The sequence below is a fragment of the Salvelinus namaycush genome, chromosome 38, assembly GCF_016432855.1.
Source record: "Salvelinus namaycush isolate Seneca chromosome 38, SaNama_1.0, whole genome shotgun sequence".
In the NCBI taxonomy this organism is placed as follows: Eukaryota; Metazoa; Chordata; class Actinopteri; order Salmoniformes; family Salmonidae; genus Salvelinus; species Salvelinus namaycush.
Genome location: NC_052344.1, coordinates 2,304,549 through 2,331,625, shown reverse-complemented (window position 1 = coordinate 2,331,625; position 27,077 = coordinate 2,304,549). Strand labels below are relative to the sequence as shown.

The window sequence follows — 27,077 nt, the reverse complement described above, 5'->3', positions numbered from 1 at the left end:
ACAATAAACCATTTGAGTTTGACGGTAAATTTAAGTTGTCTGTGTTTTTTTGTTTTCACTGTTATAATTTGCATGAGTTATGTTACGGGTCTTGTTTCCATCCCCCCTAGACTGCAGGGCCAAAGAGACTTGTAACAGTCTGCATTGAAAAGGACATACTGAGTAGTGAGAGCTGGTTGTTGATCGTCTGGACCCACTGTTGACGCTGTGCCTCGTCTAAGCAATGGAAGATGATGTCTTTACACCGCCAGCAGTGATGTTTGGTCCTCTCCGTGTAGGACACTATATTTAGAAAAAGAGAGAGCGAGCAAAGACAGAGACTGAAAAGTCAAGAAGGGTACTATCGTTCCAACGAATTCATGGCTTGTTAGGGTAGATTAAACAAAATACACTGCTCAAAAAAATAAAGGGAACACTTAAACACAATGTAACTCCAAGTCAATCACACTTCTGTGAAATCAAACTGTCCACTTAGGAAGCAACACTGATTGACAATACATTTCACATGCTGTTGTGCAAATGGAATAGACAAAAGGTGGAAATTATAGGCAATTAGCAAGACACCCCCAATAAAGGAATGGTTCTGCAGGTGGTGACCACAGACCACTTCTCAGTTCCTATGCTTCCTGGCTGATGTTTTGGTCACTTTTGAATGCTGGCGGTGCTTTCACTCTAGTGGTAGCATGAGACGGAGTCTACAACCCACACAAGTGGCTCAGGTAGTGCAGTTCATCCAGGATGGCACATCAATGCGAGCTGTGGCAAAAAGGTTTGCTGTGTCTGTCAGCGTAGTGTCCAGAGCATGGAGGCGCTACCAGGAGACAGGCCAGTACATCAGGAGTCGTGGAGGAGGCCGTAGGAGGGCAACAACCCAGCAGCAGGACCGCTACCTCCGCCTTTGTGCAAGGAGGTGCACTGCCAGAGCCCTGCAAAATGACCTCCAGCAGGCCACAAATGTGCACCACACTTTATTGGGGGTGTCTTGCTAATTGCCTATAATTTCCACATTTTGTCTATTCCATTTGCACAACAGCATGTGAAATTTATTGTCAATCAGTGTTGCTTCCTAAGTGGACAGTTTGATTTCACAGAAGTGTGATTGACTTGGAGTTACATTGTGTTGTTTAAGTGTTCCCTTTATTTTTTTGAGCAGTGTATGTCTGCCTCCACAAACCATCCCATGCCAGATGATGTATCCCTCCCCTACCTGTAAATGCATACGGATATAACAGAACTTTATGCTTCCTTCCACCATCTTTGTTTGTTTGGTCTTCCTCTTCAGTCTCTCTGGCACCAACTATCTCTGACACCAGGAGAAAATGGTGGTCTGCTGTAAACATTAAGAAACAACACAGAACAACAGTTAAGTACCCCATAATAGCACAGCAATTACACAAAGGACAGATTGACCTGCGGTCAGGATTTTGAATTCAACAATAGATTTGATATCAAAAAAGGCAAAAATAACCTGAGGTTAAATTTACTTGAATGGGGTCATATTAGGGTCATATTCCCCAATGGTTGCATGAATGAAATCAAGGAACATTATGTCTTGGGGACCATGTGAATGCTTGGAATGAGCCTTCCTGTTTTGTTGACTTTCCTATTAACAGGCTGTGGGCACTACAGCTTGCATCACCGTATGCCAGTAAACATCTCATGTGACTGTGCCACACTGGGATTAGGGTGACAGTATCAGAGTCATTATGGCTTTGTTCAAGGGAGTGGAGGGTTCAGACCAGCCACAAGGTGACGTTAATGATCTACCTCATAGTCATATACAGTAACCATCTAACGTTGACATTCAGTACCAGTCAAAAGTTTGGACACACCTACTCCATTCATGGGTCAAACGCATTAAGAAGGAAAGAAATTCCACAAATGAACTTTTAAGAAGGCACAACTGTTAATTGAAATGCATTCCAGGTGACTACCTCATGAAGCTGGTTGAGAGAATGCCAAGTGTGCAAAGCTGTCAAAGGCAAAGGGTGTCTACTTTGAAGAATCGCAAACGTAAAATATATTTTGATTTGTTTAACACTTTTTTGTTTACTACATGATTTCATGTGTTATTTCATAGTTTTGATGTCTTCACTATTATTCTACAATGTAGAAAAAAGTAAAAATAAAATAAAAACCCTTGAATGAGTAGGTGTCCAAACATTTGACTGGTACTGTCATAAACGTCTAGGTCTACAGCCTAAGCTGCATCATGACGAAAGCCACTTTTTGATTATGAAAATGATAGAGGGCAGCAAGAACAACACTTGAAAAATGATCACTCGTAATATGAGCTGCTCCTCATACACACTGCAGCAGGGTACCCCAACTGGTGGCCCTAGGGCCGAATTTGGCTCGCATGTGATTTTATTTGGCCCCCCAAGTTTTGACCCCCCCCCCAAAAAAAACAGTGTTTAATTTATTCAAAGGAATCGCATGCATAACAGAGTGATATGTGATCGAAATCATTGTTTTAGTCAAATGTTATATCTGTTTGGGCTTCTGGCAGTCAATTTGCAGTTTAAAATGATTTGGAAATATGTTCCGGCCCCCTGACCATCCTCTCAAGAATCTAGTTGATGATCCCTGCCCTATAGGCATGTGTGTTGTACCTTTTAGTGTTGTGACATGGACAGTCAGCCAACTTACACACACTCGGTCAAGCATAACCATTGGTTCTATATTTAGTCATATTAACACATATTATTGTCAACATAAAGAATAATGAAGCTTTGGAAACATTCCAGTACTGGAAATGCTAAACAATGAGAATGGCGGTATTCCTTGTACATTCTCCAGTATATTAGCGAAAGTATATCCACAGAAGGGGTTATTCTTTAGACACATGTGGACTCTGTCTGATTAGTGATAGCAGAGAGATGGGACGGGTGACTCCAGGTTTACAGCCCGTCATAATCATAAGGTCTTGGGCTTAATCTGTTTTATCACTGTGACGCTATGGGCGTATGACATGACGGAATAAACCAAACTGATTCACTCCAATAAAAATATTAAATACGTTGATGAAACACTGGGTAAGTGGAAGTTCACTGGCACAACGACTGACATTCCAACGGACCCAAAGTTGCTCTGCCTTCACATGGCATAACGCCTAAGAACAAAAAATCTGGTCAGCAAGAAACTGTCAATGCGGCTTCTGCGGCTGGGCCTCGGTCATCTGCGGCTGGGCCTCGGTCATCTGCGGCTGGGCCTCGGTCATCTGCGGCTGGGCCTCGGTCATCTGCGGCTGGGCCTCGGTCATCTGCGGCTGGGCCTCGGTCATCTGCGGCTGGGCCTCGGTCATCTGCGGCTGGGCCTCGGTCATCTGCGGCTGGGCCTCGGTCATCTGCGGCTGGGCCTCGGTCATCTGCGGCTGGCTCGTCCTCTTCAAGATATGTTAGTATTAGGAGCTGATGATTATAGAGCAGACCCAATTTGCATAAAGCCTCTTAAGCCGGTGGCTAACTAAGCACTGCCTTGAATCACTGGCTTGAACAGCTGACTCACCTACCACGCTGAAAACACAAACCAATTACTGTTGCCGGACAGTATGTGACCTGACCTGGCAGTGTGACACAGGTTAGAAAACACAGGAGCTTTTTCCACACACTGCTCACTGGTCTGGCACAGCTATAACCAAGAGAAGTTGTCGAACAACCACTGTGTATAGAATGCACAGTGCTTCGAGATTGTATTGACAACATGACCTAACTGGGACCCGAGAGTTTTTAATAGTCAGGTCATATGGTCAGGAAAAACAACTCGGTCCTAACGTGTACAGTCAGATATCACCAAGGAAAGAAGTGTGAATATTATCTCATAATATCAGGCTTATAGAAACACCCCAAAGGGGGAATTAGCAGTCCTCCAGCTACAATTAAAATATATTTTAAAGAATCTATAGAGAGGTGAGCTGCGTAAAGCAAAGCATGTTTTTTTTATAAAGTACTTAGTCGGCAGTTTTTAACCTCAAACCCATTGCTACTTGGCCTGATAATGGAATAGTACAATTTCTAAATGATAACATTCCTAAGTTCCACCATGTCACCTCGCTCCTCCACACACTCCACTGGCTTCCAGTCAAACCTTGAATCATCTTCAAGACCCTGGTGGTTGCCTACGGAGCAGCAATGGGACCTGCACCTCCTTACCTTCAGGCTATGCTCAAATCCTACATTCCAACTCGAGAACTCTGTTCCGCCCCCTTAGGTCTCTTGGCCCTCTGTCCTGGCACCCCAATAGTGGAATAAGGCAAGCTTCCCCCTAAAGTCAGGACAGCGGGGTCCCTGCCCATCTGTTGAAAACTTCTGAAAGCCTACCTCTTTGAAGAGTATCTTAAATAACCTTCACGGTGCCCCCAGCCACCCCTCCCAAAAAAAGGCACTTCTCTTTTCCCACTTGCATTGACTTTGCTGATAAATACCTTGTTGAGGGAAAACGCACATGATACAATTGTGATACATGATACAGCTGTCTCACCTAGCTATTTCAAGATGAATGCACTAACTGTCAGTCGCTCTGGAGAAGAGCGTCTGCTACATGAATCAAACGTAATGTAAATTAGGGTTGTGGTGGTCATGAAATTTTGTCAGCTGGGGATTGTCACGCAAATAACTGCCGGTCTCACGGTAATTGACGGTTAATGAATTAATGACCATTAAGATTAATTCATCTCCCGGCTTCCATACATAGCCTGATGCAGACCTTTGGAACATCTACATTTGAAAAAAGTTGATAAAATCCATTTAATATAGCCCTATATTCCCAAACTGGGGCACCTAACCCCAGGGGTATACGCAATGCCGCAGGGGGTACGCCAAAGAAAAATGTGATTCACATTTTCAAACAGTCCATTTAGATTTTCCAACGGGGCTATACATTTGGGTGATGTTTTTTTCTCTCGCTTGAGTAGCCTCGTTTCACCGCCCCAAATAAAATGTAACCATCTAGTGTTCAGGGAATTAACAAGACAATGTCAAATACAGGTAGCCTAGTCAAATAATTAACATCCAATCACATGAACCATTACTCTCTCGCTGGAATTCCACTTATGGTCCGTATGTGGCCAAACGTAGCTGCTGCTCATTCCGTTTGCTCGAAGATTTATGAATTATTTCAAAAAGTAAGGCCCGCGTCCTTAGAGACACATACCAGCTCTACTGGTAATACTGCTACTACCAGCAGTACTACACCTGCACCTGTCGAAGACAAGTTGTTCTGCTTCCACGAGCACATCCAATGCTAGCATCAGTAATTCTACATTTGTTGCTAGCCCAGCTAGCATGGACACTGACAGTTGTGAATCTGATGCAGCCGAAGAGCTACTGCCCCCTTACCCGGGAAAGCACCGAACAGACAGGGACGTTGGACCATCGAAGAGGAGCAAATATGATGAGAACTACATTGATTTGGGGTTCACTTATATTGGGAGTAGTGCCTTTCCTCAGCCAGTGTGTTATATGTGCAAAAATACTCTCACAACTCGATGAAACCTTCACTCTTGTGCAGACATTTAGAAGCATGCCAATTTGAAAAATAAGCCACGGGAGTTTGAGTGAGAATTAATACGACGTTCGAGTAGTAAAACATGTATAAAAGCAATAGATACCATTAATAAGAAGGGGCTAGAAGCATCTTATATGGTGAGCTACCGAGTGGCTAGGACAGGCAAGCCCCATACTATTGTGGAGGATTTAATTCTTCCTGCTGCCGCGGATGTGGCTGGGACAATGCTGGGGGAAAAGGCCCCCAAAAACTATACAATGACTTCAGAAAACAACACTGTTTCACGATGAATCAGTGACATGGCAGGAGATGTTTTGAAACAGTTACTGCTTCGAATACAAGCCATTGAATTCTATGCGTTACAGCTGGATGAGTCAACAGAGGTGGCAGGCCTGGCACATGTCCGTTAAGTTTATGGGGGGTCAATTAAGGAAGACACCCTCTTCTGCAAACCACTGGAAACCAGGACAACAGGAGATTATATTTTTAAAGTACTGAACAGCTTTGTGACATCAAATGGACTTTGGTGGTCAAGATGTGTTGGGATCTGTACTGATGGCGCAAAAGCCATGACAGGGAAACATAGTGGAGTGGTAACGTGCGTGCAAGCAGTTGCTCCTGACGCTACCTGGGTACACTGCAGCATCCATCGAGAGGCTCTTGCTGCCAAGGGAATGCCTGACAGATTGAAAGATGTTTTGGACACAACAGTGAAAATGGTTAACTTTGTTAAAGCAAGGCCCCTGAACTCTCGTGTATTTTCTGCACTATGCAATGATATGGGCAGCGAACATGTAAAGCTTTTACAACATACAGAAGTGTGCTGGTTATCAAGGGGCAAAGTATTGACAAAAAAAAAAATTTAATTGAGAGACAAGCTTAAAGTTTTCTTTACTGATCATCATTTTCCCATGTCTTACCACTTGCATGACGACGAGTTTCTCACACGACTGGCCTATCTTTTTTTTTTCCTCGCCTGAATGATCTGAATCTAGGATTACAGGGACTCTTCGCAACTATATTCCATGTGCGGGACATAATTCAGGGTTTGATTAAAAAGTTGGAGCTCTTCTCTGTCTGGACAACACACAGGTCTTTCCATCATTGTATGATTTTTTGTGTGCAAATGAACTCAAGCTTACGGACAATGTCAAATGTGATATAGCGAAGCACCTGAGTGAGTTGGGTGCGCAATTACGCAGGTACTTTCCCGAAACGAACCACACAAACAACTGGATTCGTTATCCCTTTCATGCCCTGCCTACAGTCCACTTACCGATATCTGAACAAGAGAGCCTCATCGAAATTGCAACAAGCAGTTCTGTGAAAATTGAATTTAATCAAATGCCACTGCCAGATTTCTGGATAGGGCTGCGCTCAGAGTATCCTGCCTTGGCAAATCGCGCTGTTAAGACACTGATGCCTTTTGCAACCACGTACCTATGTAAGATGGCTAAATAAAGAGCAAAATTATTGATTATATTATTTGTGCCCTGGTCCTATAAGAGCTCTTTGTCACTTCCCACAAGCCGGGTTGTGACAAACTCACACCGATTCTTATATTTAATAAATGTATCGTGTGTGGCAAGCTTACAATGATGGCAAAAAACAACATTTGAGAGTGTGCTGACCCTGGTGCTAGAGGGGGTACGCAGCTGGAGGTTTAATGTTTGAAGGGGTACGGGACTATAAAAGTTTTGGAACCACTGATCTAAACCATTTTTTATAGTATAAAGAATACAACTGAACATAGCTGAATAAAATGATATTTTCTCCTAACGATTTCTAAGGAAGTGTGCAAATGCCCATATTCTGTGTTGAGCGGTTTACAAAGAAACAGGTCCTCCTATATACTTAATTTTTAGTTTTTTATGCAACTTTAGTTGTGATACAAAAGTTGGCTATATGTTTCGATTTTGAATACATTCAAAGGCAACATGATTCGACTAATGATGATTTGAAAAAAAAGTTGCATGAAAGGCATAAGATCTGATTTGTTTCTTGTGCAGGCTGCACACATTCTCTCACAAGATAATATTCTCACCAGGCATCGAATTTCCCTGCGGTATCGGTATGTGTGGCTGTAATGCCTCCTAAAAAAATCCGTGCTCTTGGGCTGAATATAACATTTATAATTCCCTTCTCCCGGCTGCCGTGCTCCAAAGCACCTCTCACTCACATGGCTCTCTCAGATCTCAATTCTTATTAGCCAATGCCATCACGTGATCGGGTCCTTCTCACAAGCATCTCAGCTAAGAAGTAGGCTACAAGTGAAGACAGACATCGGGGACACAACTGCGCATATCCCTCTTATCGAATTCCAAGGCGCACATTGAAGATGTCAGAAAAACTGTCCACATTTAGCCAACTTTTTGTCAGCCAACAAGATGAGTAGTCCTAACGAACAGCAAAAGCACTAGCCTATGTCAATCTACTATCCCCCATAGTATAAAAGTTGACCTATTTTATTGGTCGACGTGTCCTTCTGTGCCCGAAATAAAATATTGCAAACATGCTCAGGGACAGTTGTGGGATGCGAGAGGTCATTTGGCAGGGCTCTGGCAGTGCTCCTCCTTGCACAAAGGCGGAGGTAGCGGTCCTGCTGCTGGGTTGTTGCCCTCCTATGGCCTCCTCCACGTCTCCTGATGTACTGGCCTGTCTCCTGGTAGCGCCTCCATGCTCTGGACACTACGCTGACAGACACAGCAAACCTTTTTGCCACAGCTCGCATTGATGTGCCATCCTGGATGAGCTGCACTACCTGAGCCACTTGTGTGGGTTGTAGACTCCGTCTCATGCTACCACTAGAGTGAAAGCACCGCCAGCATTCAAAAGTGACCAAAACATCAGCCAGGAAGCATAGGAACTGAGAAGTGGTGTGTGGTCACCACCTGCAGAACCACTCCTTTATTGGGGGTGTCTTGCTAATTGCCTATAATTTCCACCTGTTGTCTATTCCATTTGCACAACAGCATGTGAAATTTATTCTCAATCAGTGTTGCTTCCTAAGTGGACAGTTTGATTTCACAGAAGTGTGATTGACTTGGAGTTACATTGTGTTGTTTAAGTGTTCCCTTTATTTTTTTTAGCAGTGTATAATAAACTTTGCCCGCAGTCTCCCATAATGTAGTCAGGTGGCATTCTGACAGACAGGATTCCTGCTCTGTACTGTATGCACAAACAGAACATATTGTATTGTTTTGGATTCTCCTTCACGCTCGAGATCTACCCCTATTCAGGCCAAGAGGCCAAACTCACGCTAAAATAAGTTTCCTGTAAGCAATTTTGAACCAGCTAACCCTCCAACAATCCTAACCATAACCACTGTGGGAAAAAGACAACATGCAGTCATTCTAAAATTCCCATTAGTGGATCCTACTTCCTGTAGCTACCCTGAGGTCATGGAAAGGCAATATATGCGCAGCTGTACTGCACAGGCTCAATGTTAATTTACTATATTGACTCAGTCATAAGTAAAGATCTGGAGGGGAGGATGACGTAGCAGGGCCTACTATGCTTTTAATACGGCAGTGGCTCTCTCCCTCACTACTGTACTGTGCTCTCAACACTCTACAGTATTGTGCTGGACAATACTGTACTATCCAAACATACATCCATGATACACTATATATACAAAAGTATGTGGGCACCCCTTCAAATTAGTGGATTAGGCTATTTCAGCTACACCTGTTGCTGAAAGGTGTATATAAAAAAAAAAATGCATACAGCCATGTAATCTCCATAGACAAACACTGGCAGTATAATAGCCTTCCTTAAGAGCTCAGTGAATTTCAACGTGACAGTGAAGGTGGCATCCTTCATCGTCATAGTATGCCACCTTTACAAAAAGTCACTTCATAAAATGTCTGCCCTGGTCAACTGTATGTGCTGTTATTGTGAAGTAGCAACGTCTAGGAGCAACAACTGCTCAGCCACGAAGTGGAAGGCCACACAAGCTCACAGAACGGGACCGCTGAAGCACGTAAAACTCTTCAGTTGCAACACTCACTACCGAGTTCCAAACTGCCAATGGAAGCAACGTCAGCACAAGAACTGTTAATTGGTAGCTTCATGAAATGGGTTTCCATGGCCAAGCAGCAGCACGTGATCACCATGCACAATGCCAAACGTTGGCTGGAGTGGTGTAAAGCTCATCCCCATTGGACTCTGGAGCAGTGGAAACACGTTCTCTGGAGTGATGAATCACGCTTCACCACCTGGCAGTCCGACAGACAAATCTGGGTTTGGCGGATGCCAGGAGAACACTACCTACCCCAATGCATAGTGCCAACTGTAAAGTTTGCTGTAGGAAGAATAATGGTCTGGGGCTGTTTTTCATGGTTTGGGCTAGGCCCCTTAGTTCCGGTGAAGGGAAATCTGAACGCTCCAGCATACAATGACATTCTAGACGATTATGTGCTTTAAACTTTGCCTTCTATGCTTTCATTTCCCAACAATTTATTTATTTTTATTTAACGAGACAAGCCAGTTAAGAACAAATTCATATTTACAATGACTGCCTACCAAAAGGCCTCCTGCAGGGACGGGGGCTGGGATAAAAAATCATATAAATATAAATATATAAATAAAATCGACAAAACACACATCACGACAAGAGAGACTTAAAACAACAACATAGCAAGGCAGCAACACAACATGGTAGCAACACAACATGGTACAAGCATTATTATTGGGCACAGACAACAGCACAAAGGGCAAGAAGGTAGAGACAACAATACATCATGCAAAGCAGCCACAACTGTCAGTAAGAGTGTCCATGATTGAGTCTTTGAATGAAGAGATTGAGATGAAACTGCCCAGTTTGAGTGTTTGTTGCAGCTCGTTCCAGTCGCTAGCTGCAGCGAACTGAAAAGAGGAGCGACCAAGGGATGCGTGTAGATATCTCAGATAGGGGGGACTGAAGCCTAAGAGGGTTTTATAAATAAGCATCAACCAGTGGGTCTTGCGACGGGTATACAGAGACAACCAGTTTACAGAAGAGGATAGAGTGCAGTGATGTGTCCTATAAGGAGCATTGGTGGCAAATCTGATGGCCAAATGGTAAAGAACATCTAGCCACTCGAGAGCACCCTCCCCTGCGATCTATAAATTATGTCTCCGTAATCTAGCATGGATAGGATGGTCATCTGAATTAGGGTTAGTTTAGCAGCTGGGGTGAAAGAGGAGCGATTACAATAGAGGAAACAAAGCCTAGCCTGCAGCTTTGATATGTGCTGAGAGGACAGTGTACAGTCTAGCCATACACCAAAGTACTTGTATGAGGTGACTACCTCAAGCTCTAAACCCTCAGGAGGTAGTAATCACACCTGTGGGGAGAGGGGCATTCTTCTTACCAAACCACATGAGCTTTGTTTTGGAGGTGTTCAGAACAAGGTCAAGGGTAGAGAAAGCTTGATGGACACTAAGAAAGCTTTGTTGTAGAGCATTTAACACAAAATCCAGGGAGGGGCCAGCTGAGTAGAAGAGTTTCATCTGCATATAAATGGATGAGAGAGCTTCCTACTGCCTGAGCTATGTTGTTGAGGTAAATTGATAAGAGCGTGAGGCCTAGGATTGAGCCTTGGGGTACTCCCTTGGTGACAGGCAGTGGCTGAGACAGCAGATTCTGATTTTATACACTGCACTCTTTGAGGTAGTTAGCAAACCAGCCCAAAGACCCCTCAGAAACACCAATACTCCTTAGCCGGCCCACAAGAACAGAATGGTCTACCCTATCAAAAGCTTTGGCAAAGTCAATCAAAATAGCAGCACAATATTGCTTAGAATCAAGGGCAATGGTGACATCATTGAGGACCTTTAAGGTTGCAGTGACACATCCATAACCTGAGTGGAAACCAGATTGCATACCATAGAGAATACTATAGACATTAAGAAAGTCAGTCAGTTGATTATTGACAAGTTTTCCAACACTTTTGATAAACAGGGCAAAATAGAAATAGGCCTATAACAGTTAGGATCAGCTTGATCTTCCCCTTTAAATAACGGACAAACTGTGGCTGCCTTCCAAGCAATGGGAACCTCCCCAGAAAGGAGAGACAGGTTAGAAAGGTCGGAGATAGGCTTGGCAATGATAGGGGCAGCGACCTTATAGAAGAAAGGGTCTAAAACATCTGACCCAGATGTTTATTGGGGGTCAAGTTTAAGGAGCTCCTTTTGCACCTCGGACTTAGTGACTGCCTGCAGGGAAAGACTTTGTAGAGGAGCAGGGGAAAAAGAGGGAGAAGCATCAGGGATAGTCGCATTAGAAGGGGTGGGAGATGAGGAAATGTTGGACGGGCAAGGAGGCATGGCTGAATCAAATAGGGACTCTGACTTAATGAAGTGGTGATTAAAGAGCTCAGCCATGTGTATCTTGCCAGTAACAACCACATCATCAACTTTAAGGGACGTGGGTAGCTGTGAGGAGAAGGGTTTATTCTCCAGGTCTTTAACCGTTTTCCAGAACTTCTTGGGGTTAGACCCACAGAGAGAGAACTGCCCCTTAAAGTAACTAACTTTGACCTTCCGGACAGCCTGAGTGCACCTTTTTCTCATTTGCCTCAACGAAAGCCAGTCAGCCTGAGTATGCATGTGCCGAGCCTTTAGCCAAATGCAATTTGAGGTGGAGTAACTCTGATCACTGTCGAAGATCACTGTCGAACCAAGGGCTGAACCTATCTTTAATTCTCATTTTCTTTATGGGGGGGGGTGTTTGTCAACAATACCACTGAAAACATCAAAAGAAGGTCCAAGCGTCTTCGACAGAGGGGATCAAGCTGATTCTTTACCATTTTACAGAGGTCAGTTCATTAAGGGAGGCTTGCTCATTGAAGTTTTTTAGCAAGAGTCTATGACAAATCAGGACAGGTCATATCACTGAGCAGCCATTACGAACACAGGCTGTAAAACAGTGATCTCTAAGGTCATTACAGAAAACACCACACTGATACCGATCAGGATTATCTGTGAGGATAACAAAGAAGAGTAGCCTTTTCCGGGTGTTTGGAGTCATACCTTGTGGGATCGGTAATAAATCAGAGAAATTTTTAGGGAGTCCCATTGCTTTAGGACTTGGTCAGTTGGTTTAAGCATGTCCCAGTTTAGGTCACCTAGCAGGACAAATTCAGACTTGGTGTAAGGGGCCAGGAGAGAGCTTAGGGCAGGTAGGGTACAGGCCAGTGTTGATGGAGGACGATAGCACCCAGCAAGTCAACAAAGAGTGATTTGAAAGTGTAATACTTAAAACCAGCAAATACAGTAAAATACAGACTCTGGAGCAGTGGAAAGCATTCATATGACACACAATTTTATAAGCTCCTACGAACTTCACGTTGGTGCTCATGGGTCCTTTTCGAAGGAAATGCCCTAACGAGTTATTAGCCAGGTTAACACCCTGACTACCCCGCCCCTTTTTTAGTTTACAGATAAGGACAGTGACCCTTGTTGTCAGTGTGCTAGTCGAGGGTGTGTGTGTGTGCACGTTTGATATTGCTTCCCATGGGTGAACATTGACCTGAGCGCTTTAGAGGGTTATTAAAGGCCATTTGGTTCCACTTAGAGAAAGGCCAATGGCAGTGCGCAATGTTAAGTGATGATAATCACTGTACTTACTGGTGTAATAGGATGGTAAGGACCTCATTCACTTGAATAAACAAAGACAGGGAGGCAGAAAACAGTGGCAGATTGAATAACACCTACTTACATGTCAGATATTAGTGCTTTAAGTTTATCTTTAAATATAATGACATTTCATAACCAGAGGGCATTATTACTAGGATTAAATGTCAGGAATTGTGAAAAACTGAGTTTAAATGTATTTGGCTAAGATAAACAGTTGAAGTCGGAGGTTTACATACACGTAGGTTTGTAGTCATTAAAACTCGTTTTTCAACCACTCCACAAATTTCCTTTTAACAAACTATAGTTTTGGCAAGTCGGTTAGGACATCTACTTTGTGCATGACACAAGTCATTTTTCCAACAATTGTTTACAGAGATTATTTCACTGTATCACAATTCCAGTGGGTCAGAACTTTACATACACTAAGTTGACTGTGTCTTTAATTTAAACAGCTTGGAAAATTCCAGAAAATGATGTCATGGCTTTAGAAGCTTCTGATAGGCTAATTGACATCATTTGAGTCAATTGGAGGTTTACCTGTGGATGCATTTCAAGGCCTACCATCAAAATCAGTGCCTCTTTGCTTGACATCAAGGGAAAATTAAAAGAAATCAGCCAAGACCTCCACAAGTCTGGTCCATCCTTGGGAGCAATTTCCAATTGCCTGAAGGTACCACGTTCATCTGGACAAACAATAGTACGCAAGTATAAACACCATGGGACCACACAGCCGTCATACCGCTCAGGAAGGAGACGCATTCTGTCTCCTAGAGATGAACGTACTTTGGCGCGAAAAGTGCAAATCAATCCCAGAACAACAGCAAAGGACCTTGTGAAGATGCTGGAGGAAACAGGTACAAAAAGATCTATATCCAGAGTAAAACGAGTCCTATATCGACATAACCTGAAAGGCCGCTGAGCAAGGAAGAAGCCATTGCCCCAAAACCACCATAAAAAAGCCAGACTACGCTTTGCAACTGCACATGGGGAAAAAGATCGTACTTTTTGGAGAAATGTCCTCTGGTCTGATGAAACAAAAATAGAACTGTTTGGCCATAATGACCATTGTTATATTTGGAGGACAAAGGGGTAGGCTTGCAAGCAGAAGAACACCATCCCAACCTTGAAGCACGGGGGTGGCAGCATCATGTTGTGGGGGTGCTTTGCTGCAGGAGGGACTGTTGCACTTCACAAAATAGATGGCATCATGAGGAGGAAAATTCTGTGGATATATTGAAGCAACATCTCAAGACATCAGTCAGGAAGTTAAAGCTTGGTCGCAAATGGGTCTTCCAAATGGACAATGACCCCAAGCATACTTCCAAAGTTGTGGCAAAATAACTTAAGGACAACAAAGTCAAGGTATTGGAGTGGCTTTCACAAAGCCCTGACCTCAATCCTATAGAAAATGTGTGGGCAGAACTGAAAAAGCATGTAGAAGCAAGGAGGCCTATAAACCTGACTCCGTTACACTAGCTCTGTAAGGAGGAATGGGCCAAAATTCACCCAACTGATTGTGGGAAGCTTGTGGAAGGCTACCCGAAACGTTTGACCCAAGTAAAACAATTTAAAGGCAATGCTGCCGAATACTAATTGAGTGTATGTAAACTTCTGACCCACTGGGAATGTGATGAAAGAAATAAAAGCTGAAATAAATCATTCTCTACTATTATTCTGACATTTCACATTCTTAAAATAAAGTGCTGATCCTAACTGACCTAAGACAGGGAATTTTTACGAGGATTAAATGTCAGGAACTGTGAAAAACTGAGTTTAATTGTATTTGGCTAAGGTGTATGTAAACTTCCGACTTCAACTGTAGCAGTTGCATTTGGTAGGAAAAAGTTGTACAGGTTGTTGAATTCAGCCAGACCCTTGCTACATGAGACTGACATTCTAACAAACACTTCAGTTACCCCTGCATGGTTTTGATAAAAGGCCATATATGGTGAAGGTAACAATTCAATATATATTTTTTACAGTTATACTTTTTCCATTCACTGCCACAGGTTGGTGCAAAACCATGGATATCATAGCGTAAATACACTGAAGAAAAATATACTTTTTTTTTTTTTTTTTTACTAGGTTAAAGTTCATATAAGCATATCAGTCAATTGAAATAAATACATTAGGACCTAATCTGTTGTTCACAGATACCTTAAAAAAAAAAAGTTAGGGGCGTGGATCAGAAAACCAGTTAGTATCTGGTGTAACTACCATTTGGCTCATGCAGCGTGACACATCTCCTTCGCATAAAGTTGATCAGGCTGTTGATTGTGGCATGTGGAATGTTTTCCCACTCCTCTTCAATGGCTGTACAAAGTTGCTGGATATTGGCGGGAACTGGAACACGCTGTCGTACACATTGATCCAGAGTATACCAAACATACTCGACGGGGGACGTCTGGTGAGTATGCAGGCCATGGAAGAACTGGGACATTTTCTGCTTCCAGGAATTGTGTACAGATCTTTGCAACATGGAGCTGTGCATTAGCATGCTGAAACATGAGGTGATGGCAGCAGCTGAATGGCAAGACAATGGGCCTCAGGATCTTGTTACAGTATCTCTGTGCATTCAAATTACCATCAATAAAATGCATTTTTGTTCGTTGTCCATAGCTTATGCCTGCCCATACCATAACCCCACCACCATAGGGCACTCTGTTCACAACATTAACATCAGCAAACCGCTCGCTCACGTCTGCCCGGTACAGTTGAAACTGGGATAATCTGTGAAGAGGACACTTCTCCAGCATTCCAGTGACCATCGAAGGTGTGCATCTGCCCACTGAAGTCGGTTACGACACCAAACTGCAGTCAGGTCAAGGCCCTGGTGAGGACGACGAGCACGCAAATGAGCTTCCCTGAGACAGTTTGTGCAGAAATCCTTTGGTTGTGCAAACCCACATTCATCAGCTCTCTGGGTGGTCTGTCTTAGACGATCCCGCAGGTGAAGAAACTGGATGTGGAGGTCCTGGACTGATGTGGTCTGCGGTTGTGAGACTGGTTGGACGTATTGCCAAATTCTCTTAAACGACATTGGAGGCGGCTTATGGTAGAGAAATGAACATTTAGTTATCTGGCAACATCTCTGGTGGACATTCCTGCAGTCAGCATGCACATTGCAAGCTCCCTCAAAACTTAGATTTGTGTTGCGTGACAAAACTGCACATTTGAGTGGCATTTTGTCCCCAGCACAAGGTGCACCTTTGTAATGATCATGCTGTTTAATCAGCTTCTTGATATGCCACACCTCTCAGATGGATGGATTATCGTGGCAAATGAGAAATGCTCATTAACAGGGATGTAAACACATTTGTGCACAAAATCTGAGAGAAATACGCTTTTTGTGCGTATGGAACATTTCTGGGATCTTTTAGTTCAGCTCATGAAACATGGGACCAACACTTTAAATGTTTCATTTTTGTTCAGTATTTCAGATATGTTCATGTTTATTGTAAATACCCCACAATTGAACTTGTACAGTGGCATAAAGTACTTTAGTAACAATACTTTAAAGTATAACTTATGTAGTTTTTTTGTGTATCTGTACTTCATTATTTATATTTTTGACAACTTTGACTTTTACTTCACTACATTCCTAAAGAAAAGAATGTACTTTTTACTCCATATATATTCCCTGACACCTAAAAGTAGTCCATTAAATTTGAATGCTTATCAGGACAGGAAAATTGCCAATTCAAGGACTTATCAACAGAACATCCCAGGTCATCCCTACTGCCTCTGATCTGGCAGTCTCACTAAAGAGAAATGCTTCGTTTGTAAATTATGTCTGAATATTGGAGTGCACTGCTGGCTATCAGTAAATTATAAAAAGAAAATGGTGCCATCTGGTTTGCTTAATATAAGGACTTTTAAATGATTTTTTACTTTTGGTACTTAAGTATATTTGAGCAAATACATATACTTTAGATACTTAAGTATATTTAAAACCACATACTTTTTGACTTTTACTCAAATAGTATTTTAATGACTTTTACTTTATTTTCTATTAAGGAACAGCTGTCAAACTCATTCCATGGAGCGCCAAGTGTTTGCGGGTTTCCCTTATTTCATTGAGGTCACTAATTAGCAAGGAACTCCCCACACTGCTTGTCTAGAGCTTAATTGAAAAGAAAAACCTGCAGACACTAGACCCTCCAAGTGAATACCCCTGTATTAAGGTATCTTTACTTTTACTCAAGTATGACAATTGGGTACTTTTTCCTAAACTGAATTTGTAATAGCAAAAATAACATCTTTGCTGTTACTACGGCTATCCGAATTAGCACTGGCCAATGAAACGGCTGGTCTGTCTAAAAACTAGTCCTTATAATAATAGAGTTATGTGCTTACCATCTTTAGAAATACAATTGAAGCTCGCAGAGCGTTTTCTCCTCGTCTCAATCTCCTTCCAAAATCCCAACATAACGCGGTTCAGAGTCACTTCTACCACCCTGTTCTCGTAAAAAAGTTGCGATGACAATAACGTTGGTTGATTTACCATAATGAAGAATTCACTTATAAGCATTGTAACAATGTGTAGTGTTTACTGTACACAGCACACCGAGGTGAACACGTTGCATAAACTCATAATCGCTCAACAATGTTTTGCTGGCAGGCAAAGCGAGAGAGCGGGCGCGTTCGAGCAGATCATTATTTGTGGTCTAGTCTTTGAGCACGGTTCGATACCTTCTTTCAAAGTGTGTTGTATTATGGTTATAAAAATTGTCTGATTTGCGATTACATGTCGACTGGGTGAATGATAAAAATTGTGATTTAGGTCATGCGGTTTTTTTATGAAGTCGCTGCAGTTGCTTTTCACCAACTGCACCATGCAGCCATTGTGGGAGGAACTATTTGTCAATCATTTGGGTGTTTTTGTTTGGCCCATGTGAGTGTGGGCAAATACATGACTGAAACAGGAAGCAACTTTGCAACATTTTAACGCTACAGGGGATACAAATGAAATGTGATTTGAAACCTCTCTCTAACAAATTAATTATACACACGTTATGTTTCCAGTTTGAGTGTGTGATATGGGTGAATAGTAAAGTTTATTTTGACATTTATACAGACAAACGTATATTTATTATGTTGACAATGCCATGTTGATCTGAGCCTTACTGTGAAAACCACCACAGTGTCTGACTTTTGGCTGTGGCAGATACACCTCCCCTGATTTTACTCCTCGACTTTCATCTTGAGTCGGTTGCTTTCACCTTATTGCTAAACCTCCCATGCAGTTGACATGTAGGCACAAGTCAGAAATGTTTAATCCCCATAATGCAACACACCTTGAAAGACTTGACAAAAGTGATCCAGTTGAACGCGCCCAATGTCAAATACTATATCCAAAGATTTCAACAACTAAAACTAACCCAAGATAGACCAGAGCCTGTCGTTATCAATGGGAACAAATTTGTAGTGTTGGAAAATGTACCGTATTGTCATATTTGAGTAAAAGTAAAGATACCTTAATGACTCAAGTAAAAGTGAGAGACTCAGTAAAATAGTACTTGAGTAAAAGTAAAACACGTATTTGGTTTTAAATATACTTATGTGTCAAAAGTGAAAGTACAAATAATTTCAATTTCCTTAAATTAAGCTAACTAGACAGCACTATGTTCTTGTTTTTTTAAATTTACAGATAGCGAACACTCAGACATAATTCACAAATGAAGCATGTGTGTTTAGTGAGTCCACCAGATCAGAGACAGTAGTAATGACCAGGGATTTTTTTCTTGATAAATGCATAAATTGAACCTTTTCCTGTCCTGCTAAGGCTAAGCATTCAAAATATAATCAGTACTTTTGGGTGTCAGGGAAAATGTATGGAGTAAAATGTACCTTATTTTTTTTAGGAATGTAGTTAAGTAAAACTTAACTACATTCTTAAATAGTAAAGTACAGATACCCCAAAAAACAACTTAAGGAGTACTTTAAAGTGTTTTTAATTAAGTACTTTACACCACTGCAAATGAGTCAAAGTGGGCAGAACAAGGAGGTGGGCAGAGCCAAGCACGAGCTAGCGAGATCTTATTGGTGCGTTCTACCATGTATTTGCATATTTCCGTTAGGAAACGCCTACTGTGAAGTGCTGGTGTGCAATAACAAAATTCGCCCTTGCACCCCTAAACATTTTTTTTTTTTTTTTACCTTTGTGAAGGGTAAAATCTACAAAAACTTAGTCCACTGTTTGTAACGGATTTTAGTTTTGGGAAATCTATATTACCCAGTGGGGATTTTAGCTTGTAAATGTTGGTGGGGCAAACTCCCCAAAAACATTTCAGATGCATGCCAGCAAAGCCACTACACTACACACGACACATTACATTACTTTTCATTCATTCATTCATTGCATTATATCCAGCAGCATACCACCCTGCATACCACTGCTGGCTTGCTTCTGAAGCTAAGCAGGATTGGTCCTGGTCAGTCCCTGGATGGGAGACCAGATGCTGCTGGAAGTGGTGTTGGAGGGCTAGTAGGAGGCACTCTTTCCTCTGGTCTAAAACATAGACCAATGCCCCAGGGCAGTGATTGGGGACACTGCCCTGTGTAGGGACGTCTTTCGGATGGGACGTTAAACGAGTGTCCTGACTCTCTGAGGTCATTAAAGATCCCATGGCACTTATCGTAAGAGTAGGGGTGTTAACCCCGGTGTCCTGGCTAAATTCCCAAACCGGCCCTCAAACCATCACGGTCACCTAATAATCCCCAGTTTACAATTGGCTCATTCATCCCCCTCCTCTACCCTGTAACTATTCCCCAGGTCGTTGCTGTAAATGAGAACGTGTTCTCAGTCAACTTACCTGGTAAAATAATGGATAAATAAAATTTAAAAAAATAACAGTGACAAAGGTGATATGCCTCCCTATATAAATATACTTGGAATCACTGGCCACATTAAAAATGGAACACTAGTCGGTTTAAATAATGTTTACATACTGCTTTAGTCGTCTCATATGTATAGACTGTATTATATTCTACTGTATTTCTGACATTGCTCAATCTAATATGTATATATTTCTTAATTCCGTTCTTTTACTTTTAGATTTGTGTGTATTGTTGTGAATTGTTAGATACTACTGCACTGTTGGAGCTAGGAACACAAGCATTTCGCTACACCCGCAATAGCATCTGCTAAATATGTGTATGTGACCAATACAATTTGATTTGATTTTATAGGTACCACAAACTGTTTGGGCCTACATAAAGCTTTCTCAACAGCAGAGCTTTCTTTTCACCTGGCTTCTACACCTGGCTATCAGCAGAGCCTTGTCTGGCAGCGAAACAGTTCATTCAGCCTCATTTACTGCATTTTTAAAAGAAAACATAGCTGATATGGCTGACAATTAAGATGAACAAACTTTGACATAAGGGAACAACGAGCGGATAAGAGGCAATCTGTCATTTCAATTAAGACATTGATGAGCGAGCTAGGACAGACTTAGTCAATATAACTATTTCTTAAGCACTTTTGAAATGTACAGCGACAGAATTCAGAATATGGGCCGTTCTTACAGTATTCTCCCTGTACACAAAGTCAGAACCATAGGATAAATAAACGGGGCATATAGAGTGCATTAGGTTAGTTTTCAGACCCCTTTACTTTTTCCACATTTTGTTACAGCCTTATTCTAAAATGGATTTAAAAAAAATGTCCTAATCAATTTACACACAATACACCATAATGATGAAGCAAAAACAGGTTTTTAGAAATTTGAGCAAATGTATTAAAAAAAAAATATGTCAATATCACATTTACATAAGATTTCAGACCCTTTACTCCGTACTTTGTTGAAGCACCTTTGGCAGAGATTACAGCCTCGGGTCTTCTTTGGTATGACGCTACAAGCTTGGCACACCTGTATTTGGGGACTTCCACATAAAGTACCAATCAATACTACTCACCCAACATTCAGGGCAGGTTTGGAACAGTGCTGACTTGGCTGTAGTCTTGTGGTTCGCTTTCTCAGCAGGCACAGCCATGGCATCAGTCATGAAGTTCAACTTGAGAGTGGAGCATGCATTTAAATGGCTTGACAAATAAGCGGCTAATTTAGCCATTTAGTCAGGCTAATGTTGCGAACTAAACTCAGCAAAAAAAGAAACGTCACTTTTTCAGGACCCTGTCTTTCAAAGATAATTCGTTAAAATTCAAATAACTTCACAGATCTTCATTGTAAAGGGTTTAAACACTGTTTCCCATGCTTGTTCAATGAACCATTAACAATTAATGAACATGCACCCGTCAGAAGCCTAAGACAGCGCTACAGGGAGACAGGACAGACAGCTGATTGTCCTCGCAGTGGCAGACCACTTGTAACAAAACAAGCACAGGATCAGTACATCCGAACATCACACCTGCAGGACAGGTACAGGATGGAAACAACAACTGCCCGAGTTACACCAGGAACGCACAATCCCTCCATCAGTGCTCAGACTGTCCACAATAGGCTGAGAGAGGCTGGACTGAGGGCTTGTAGGCCTGTTGCAAGGCAGGTCCTCACTAGACATCACCGGCAACAACATCGCCAATGGGCACAAACCCACCGTCTCTGGATCAGACAGGACTGGCAAAAAGTGCTCTTCACTGGACAAGTCGCGGTTTTGTCTCACCAGGGGTGATGGTCGGATTCGTGTTTATTGTCAAAGGAATGAGCTTTGCATCGATGCCTGTACTTTGGAGTGGGATCGATTTGGAGGTGGAGGGTCCATCATGGTCTAGGGCGGTGTGTCACAGCATCATCGGACTGAGCTTGTTGTCATTGCTGGCAATCTCGATGCTGTGCGTTACAGGGAAGACATCCTCCTCCCTCATGTGGTACCCTTCCTGCAGGCTCATCCTGAGATGACCCTCCAGCATGACAATGCCACCAGCCATACTGCTCGTTCTGTGCATGATTTCCTGCAAGACAGGAATGTCAGTGTTCTGCCATGGCCAGCGAAGAGCCCGGATCTCAATCCCATTGAACACGTCTGGGACCTGTTGGATCGGAGGGTGAGGGCTAGGGCCATTCCCCCCAGAAATGTCCGGGAACTTGCAGGTGCCTTGGTGGAAGGGTAACATCTCACAGCAAGAACAGGCAAATCTGGTGCAGTCCATGAGGAGATGCACTGCATTACTTAACTTCTTAATAGGGGGCGCCATTTCCACTTTGGGAAAAAATAGTGCCCAAATTAAACGGCCTCGTACTCTGTTCTTGATCATATGATATGCATATTATTATTACTATTGGATAGAAAACACTCTGAAGTTTCTAAAACTGTTTGAATTATATCTGTGAGTAAAACAGAACTCATTTGGCAGGCAAACTTCCAAACAGGAAGTGAAAATTCTGAAATGGGTCTCTGTGAAAGGCTTCGCCTATTCAATTGCCTTGTATTTATGGATATGTATGCACTTCATACGCCTTCCACTAGATGTCAACAGGCAGTAGAACGTTGAATGAGGTGTCTAGCCTGATGTGAGACCGAATGAGAGCTTTTGGAGTGACAGGTCAGCCATATTGGCAGTATTTTGCTGCGCACTAGGGTTTGTCACATCGTTTTCTGCAATGCGTTAGGTAGACACGAAGAAATGCTCCGTCTGGGACGTTATTGGATTGATTTCTGAAAAACATCCTAAAGATGGATTATCAACTGAGTTTGACCAGTTTATTCGACTATTATGACTTTTTGAATTTTTCGTTCATGCGTAAAATCTTCATGGACACGTGAGCTACACCATGCTAGCCAAAGTTGCTAATTCAACAGAAGAAATGGACATTCTAAAACAAAACAACGATTTATTGTGGAACTAGGACTCCTTGCAATGCATTCTGATGAAAGATCATCAAAGGTAAGAGAATATTTATGATGTTATTTCGTATTTTTGTTGAATATGTTGACTCCAACATGGCGGAGAATGGCTGAGTGCTGTCTCAGATTATTGTATGCTGTGCTTTTTACTAAAGTTATTTTTTAAAATCTAACACAGCGGTTGCATTAAGAACCAGTGTATCTTTAATTATATGTCCAACATGTATTTTTCAGCAAAGTTTATGATGAGTTTTTCTGTTAGATTACGTGACTCTCTAAAATTTCTCCGGACAATTTGGAGCATTTTGGCGCCATGTTCACAATGTAAAACCAGGATTTGTAGCCATAAATATGCACATTTTCGAACAAAACATAAATGTATTGTATAACATGTTATAAGACTGTCATCTGATGAAGTTGTTCAAAGGTTAGTGATTATTTTTATCTCTATTTGTGGGTTTTGTGAAAGCTATCTTTGCGGTGAAAAAATGGTGTTGTGTTTTGGGCTATTGTGGTGAGCTAACATAAATATATGTTGTGTTTTCGCTGTAAAACATTTTAAAAATCGGACATGTTGGCTGGATTCACAAGATGTTTATCTTTCATTTGCTGTATTGGACTTGTGATTTCATGAAATTATATTATATGATATTCCCTGTAGCGCTAGGCTAGGCTATGCTAGTCAGCGTTTCTGATGAGGAGGATCCCAGATCCGGGAGGGGGGGGGGGTCGGTAGAGGTTAATGCAGCTGGTGGCCACATCAGATACTGACTGTTACTTTTGATTTTGACCCCCCCTTTGTTCAGGGACACATTATTCAATTTCTGTTAGTCACATGTCTGTGGAGTTTGTTCAGTTTATGTCTCAGTTGTTGAATCTTGTTGTGTTCATACAAATATTTACACATGTTAAGTTTGCTTAAAATAAACGCAGTTGACAGTGAGAGGACGTTTGCTGAGTTTAGCTAACCATGAGCTAGGTACAGTGGCTTGCGAAAGTTTTCACCCTCTTGGCATTTTTCCTATTTTGTTGCCTTACAACCTGGAATTAAAATAGTTTTTTGGGGGGTTTATATAATTGGATTTACACAACATGCCTACCACTTTGAAGATGCAAAATATTTTTTTTTGTGAAACAAACAACAAAAAAAGAACTTGAGCGTGCATAACTATTCACCCCCCCAAAGTCAATACTGTGTTGATCCACCTTTCGCAGCAATTACAGCTGTAAGTTTCTTGGGGTATGTCTCTATAAGCTTGGCATATCTAGCCACTGGGATTTTTGTCCGTTCTTCAAGGCAAAACTGCTCCAGCTCCTTCAAGTTGGATAGGTTCCGCTGGTGTACAGCAATCGTTGTACAACAATCTACAGCAATCAATTGGATTGAGGTCTGGGCTTTGACTAGGCCATTCCAAGACATTTAAATGTTTCCCCTTAAACCACTTGAGTGTTGCTTTAGTAGTATGCTTAGGGTCATTGTCCTGCTGGAAGGTGAACCTCCGTCCCAGTCTCAAATCTCTGGAAGACAGAAACAGGTTTCCCTCAAGAATTTCTGTATTTAGCGCCATCCATCATTCCTTCAATTCTGACCAGTTTCCCAGTCCCTGCCGATGAAAAACATCCCCATAACATGACGCTGCCACCACCATGCTTCACTGTGGGGTTGGTGTTTTCGGGGTGATGAGAGGTGTTGGGTTTGCGCCAGACATAGCGTTTGCCTTGATGGCCAAAATGCTCAATTTTAGTACCATCTGACCAGAGTACCTTCTTCCATATGTTTGGGGAATCTCCCACATGCCTTTTGGCGAACACCAAACGTGGTAGCTTATTTTTTTCTTTAAGCAATGGCTTTTTTCTGGCCACTGTTCCGTAAAGCCCAGCTCTGTGGAGTGTATGGCTTAAAGTGGTCCTATGGACAGATACTCCAATCTCTGCTGTGGAGCTTTGCAGCTCCTTCAGGGTTATCTTTGGTTTCTTTGTTGCCTCTCTGATTAATGCCCTCCTCTCCTGGTCCGTGAGTTTTGGTGGGCAACCGTCTCTTGGCAGGTTTGTTGTGGTGCCATATTCTTTATATTTAATGGTGCTCTGTTCAAAGTTTCTGATATTTTTTTTATAACCCAACCCTGATCTGTACTTCTCCACAAATGTGTCCCTGACCTGTTTGGAGAGCTCCTTGGTCATCATGCTGCCACTTGCTTGGTGGTGCCCCTTGCTTAGTGGTGTTAGTGGTGGGGCCTTTCAGAACAGGTGTATATATACTGAGATCATGTGACACTTAGATTGCACCCAGGTGGACTTTATTTAACTAATTATATGACTTCTGAAGGTAATTGGTTGCACCAGATCTTATTTAGGGGATTCATAGCAAAGGGGGTGAATACATGTGCACGCACCACTTTTCAGGTTTTTATTTTAAAAGATTTTTTTAAACAAGTAATTTTTTTCATTTCACTTCACCAATTTGGACTATTATGTCCATTACATGAAATCCAAATAAAAATAAATTTAAATTACAGGTTGTAATGCAATAAAATAGGAAAAGCGCCCAGGGGATGAATACTTTTGCAAGGCACTGTAGCTACTGCAGATAGCAGGCATTTAGACAGATAATTTGCCCAAGACAGTTCACAGAATTGCCAATTTATTAATTACAAAATGTAGCTAACATTAGATAGTTTATCCATAGATTCTTACCTTTGCCTCGATTCGGAAGTCTCATCCAGATCATCATGTCCCTGGTGAGTGACGTGACGCTTGCTACAGGCATTTGTAGTTCTGTATGATAGCCACATTAGCAGCTAATTTGCATTTCATTTTGGGGGGAGGTGGGTAAATACAGGCAAATATATTGATTAAAGTTACCTTGTCCGAGAGAGATTTATACAGTTACCAAAATGTTACACCAGGGTAAGCCTACACAAAACACAGCACTTATTTGAAGTCTTTCTAAAATCCAAAATGAATAAAATGATTTTTGGATATATATATATATTTTTTAGGGTAAGGGGACCCTAGCGGCCAGGGTCCCTAAGTGACCACTTATGTCTGGAACCAGCACAGTACTGATCTTAACTGTTTGTTGCTGCTTTTGATCATTTTATCTGTATATTTTAGTGCAATTAGCAGACACTCTTATTCAGAGCAATTAGGGTTAAGTGCCTTGCTCAAGGACACATCGTGATTTTTCACTCTAGTTGGCTCGGGGATTCAAACCAGCAAACTTTCAGTTACTGGCCCAATGCTCTTAACCACTAGACTATCTGCCGCCATGTACAGGCAATTATCATCTGTCATCTTCTTCATCGGTGGGGTTTATTGGCGGTTGGAATCGAACGTTATGGTGCATTACTATCTTATGTTTCACAGAATAGTGGCTGAACGACGACACAGATAATATAGAGCTGGCGGGATTTTCCATGCACCGGCAGAACAGAGAAGCTACGTCTGGTAAGATGTCTATTTCTCAATAACAGCTGGTGCGAGTTATTGCTCGCCTGAGGTAGAGTACCTTTTAATAAGCTGTAGACCACAATATCTACCAAGAGAGTTCTCATCAATATTATTCGTAGCCGTCTATTTACCACCACAAACCGATTCTGGCACTAAGACCGCACACAACCAACTCTATAAGGCCATTAGCAAACAAGAAAATGCGGCGCTCCTAGTGGCTGTGGTCTTTAATGCAGGCAAACTTAAATTAATTTTACCTCATTTCTACCAGTATGTCACATGTGCAACCAATGGGAAAAAAATCGAGACCACCTTTACTCCACACACAGAGATCCATACAAAGTTCTCCCCCACCCTCCATTTGGCAAATCTGACCATAATTCTATCCTCCTGATTCCTGTTTACAAGCAAAAACTAAAGCAGGAAGTACCAGTGACTCGCTCAATACGGAAGTGGTCAGATGACGCGGATGCTACGCTACAGGACTGTTTTGCTAGCACAGACTGGAATATGTTCTGGGATTAATCTAATGGCATTGAGGAGTATACCACCTCAGTCATTGGCTTCATCAATAAGTGCATTGACGACGTCGTCCCCACAGTGACCGTACGTACATAGCCCAACCAGAAGCCATGGATTACAGGCAACATCCGCATCAAGCTAAAGGCTAGAGCTGCTGCTTTCAAGGAATGGGA

General features: G+C 42.1%; 1 protein-coding gene across 1 annotated transcript in view; it reads right to left on the bottom strand.

The window, feature by feature from the left end:
- Positions 1-17,912, bottom strand: part of LOC120032228 (ceramide kinase-like) — a 34,928-nt gene extending 17,016 nt beyond the window's left edge. Inside the window, exons 1-3 of the mRNA XM_038978219.1 lie at positions 17,482-17,912; positions 1,208-1,330; positions 160-282 (exon numbers count right to left, since the gene is read on the bottom strand). Coding sequence (XP_038834147.1) covers positions 160-282; positions 1,208-1,330; positions 17,482-17,656 — 421 coding nt within the window. The 5' untranslated portion in view covers positions 17,657-17,912. The remainder of the gene's footprint in view (positions 1-159; positions 283-1,207; positions 1,331-17,481) is intronic.
- Between the last annotated feature and the right edge of the window lie 9,165 nt (positions 17,913-27,077).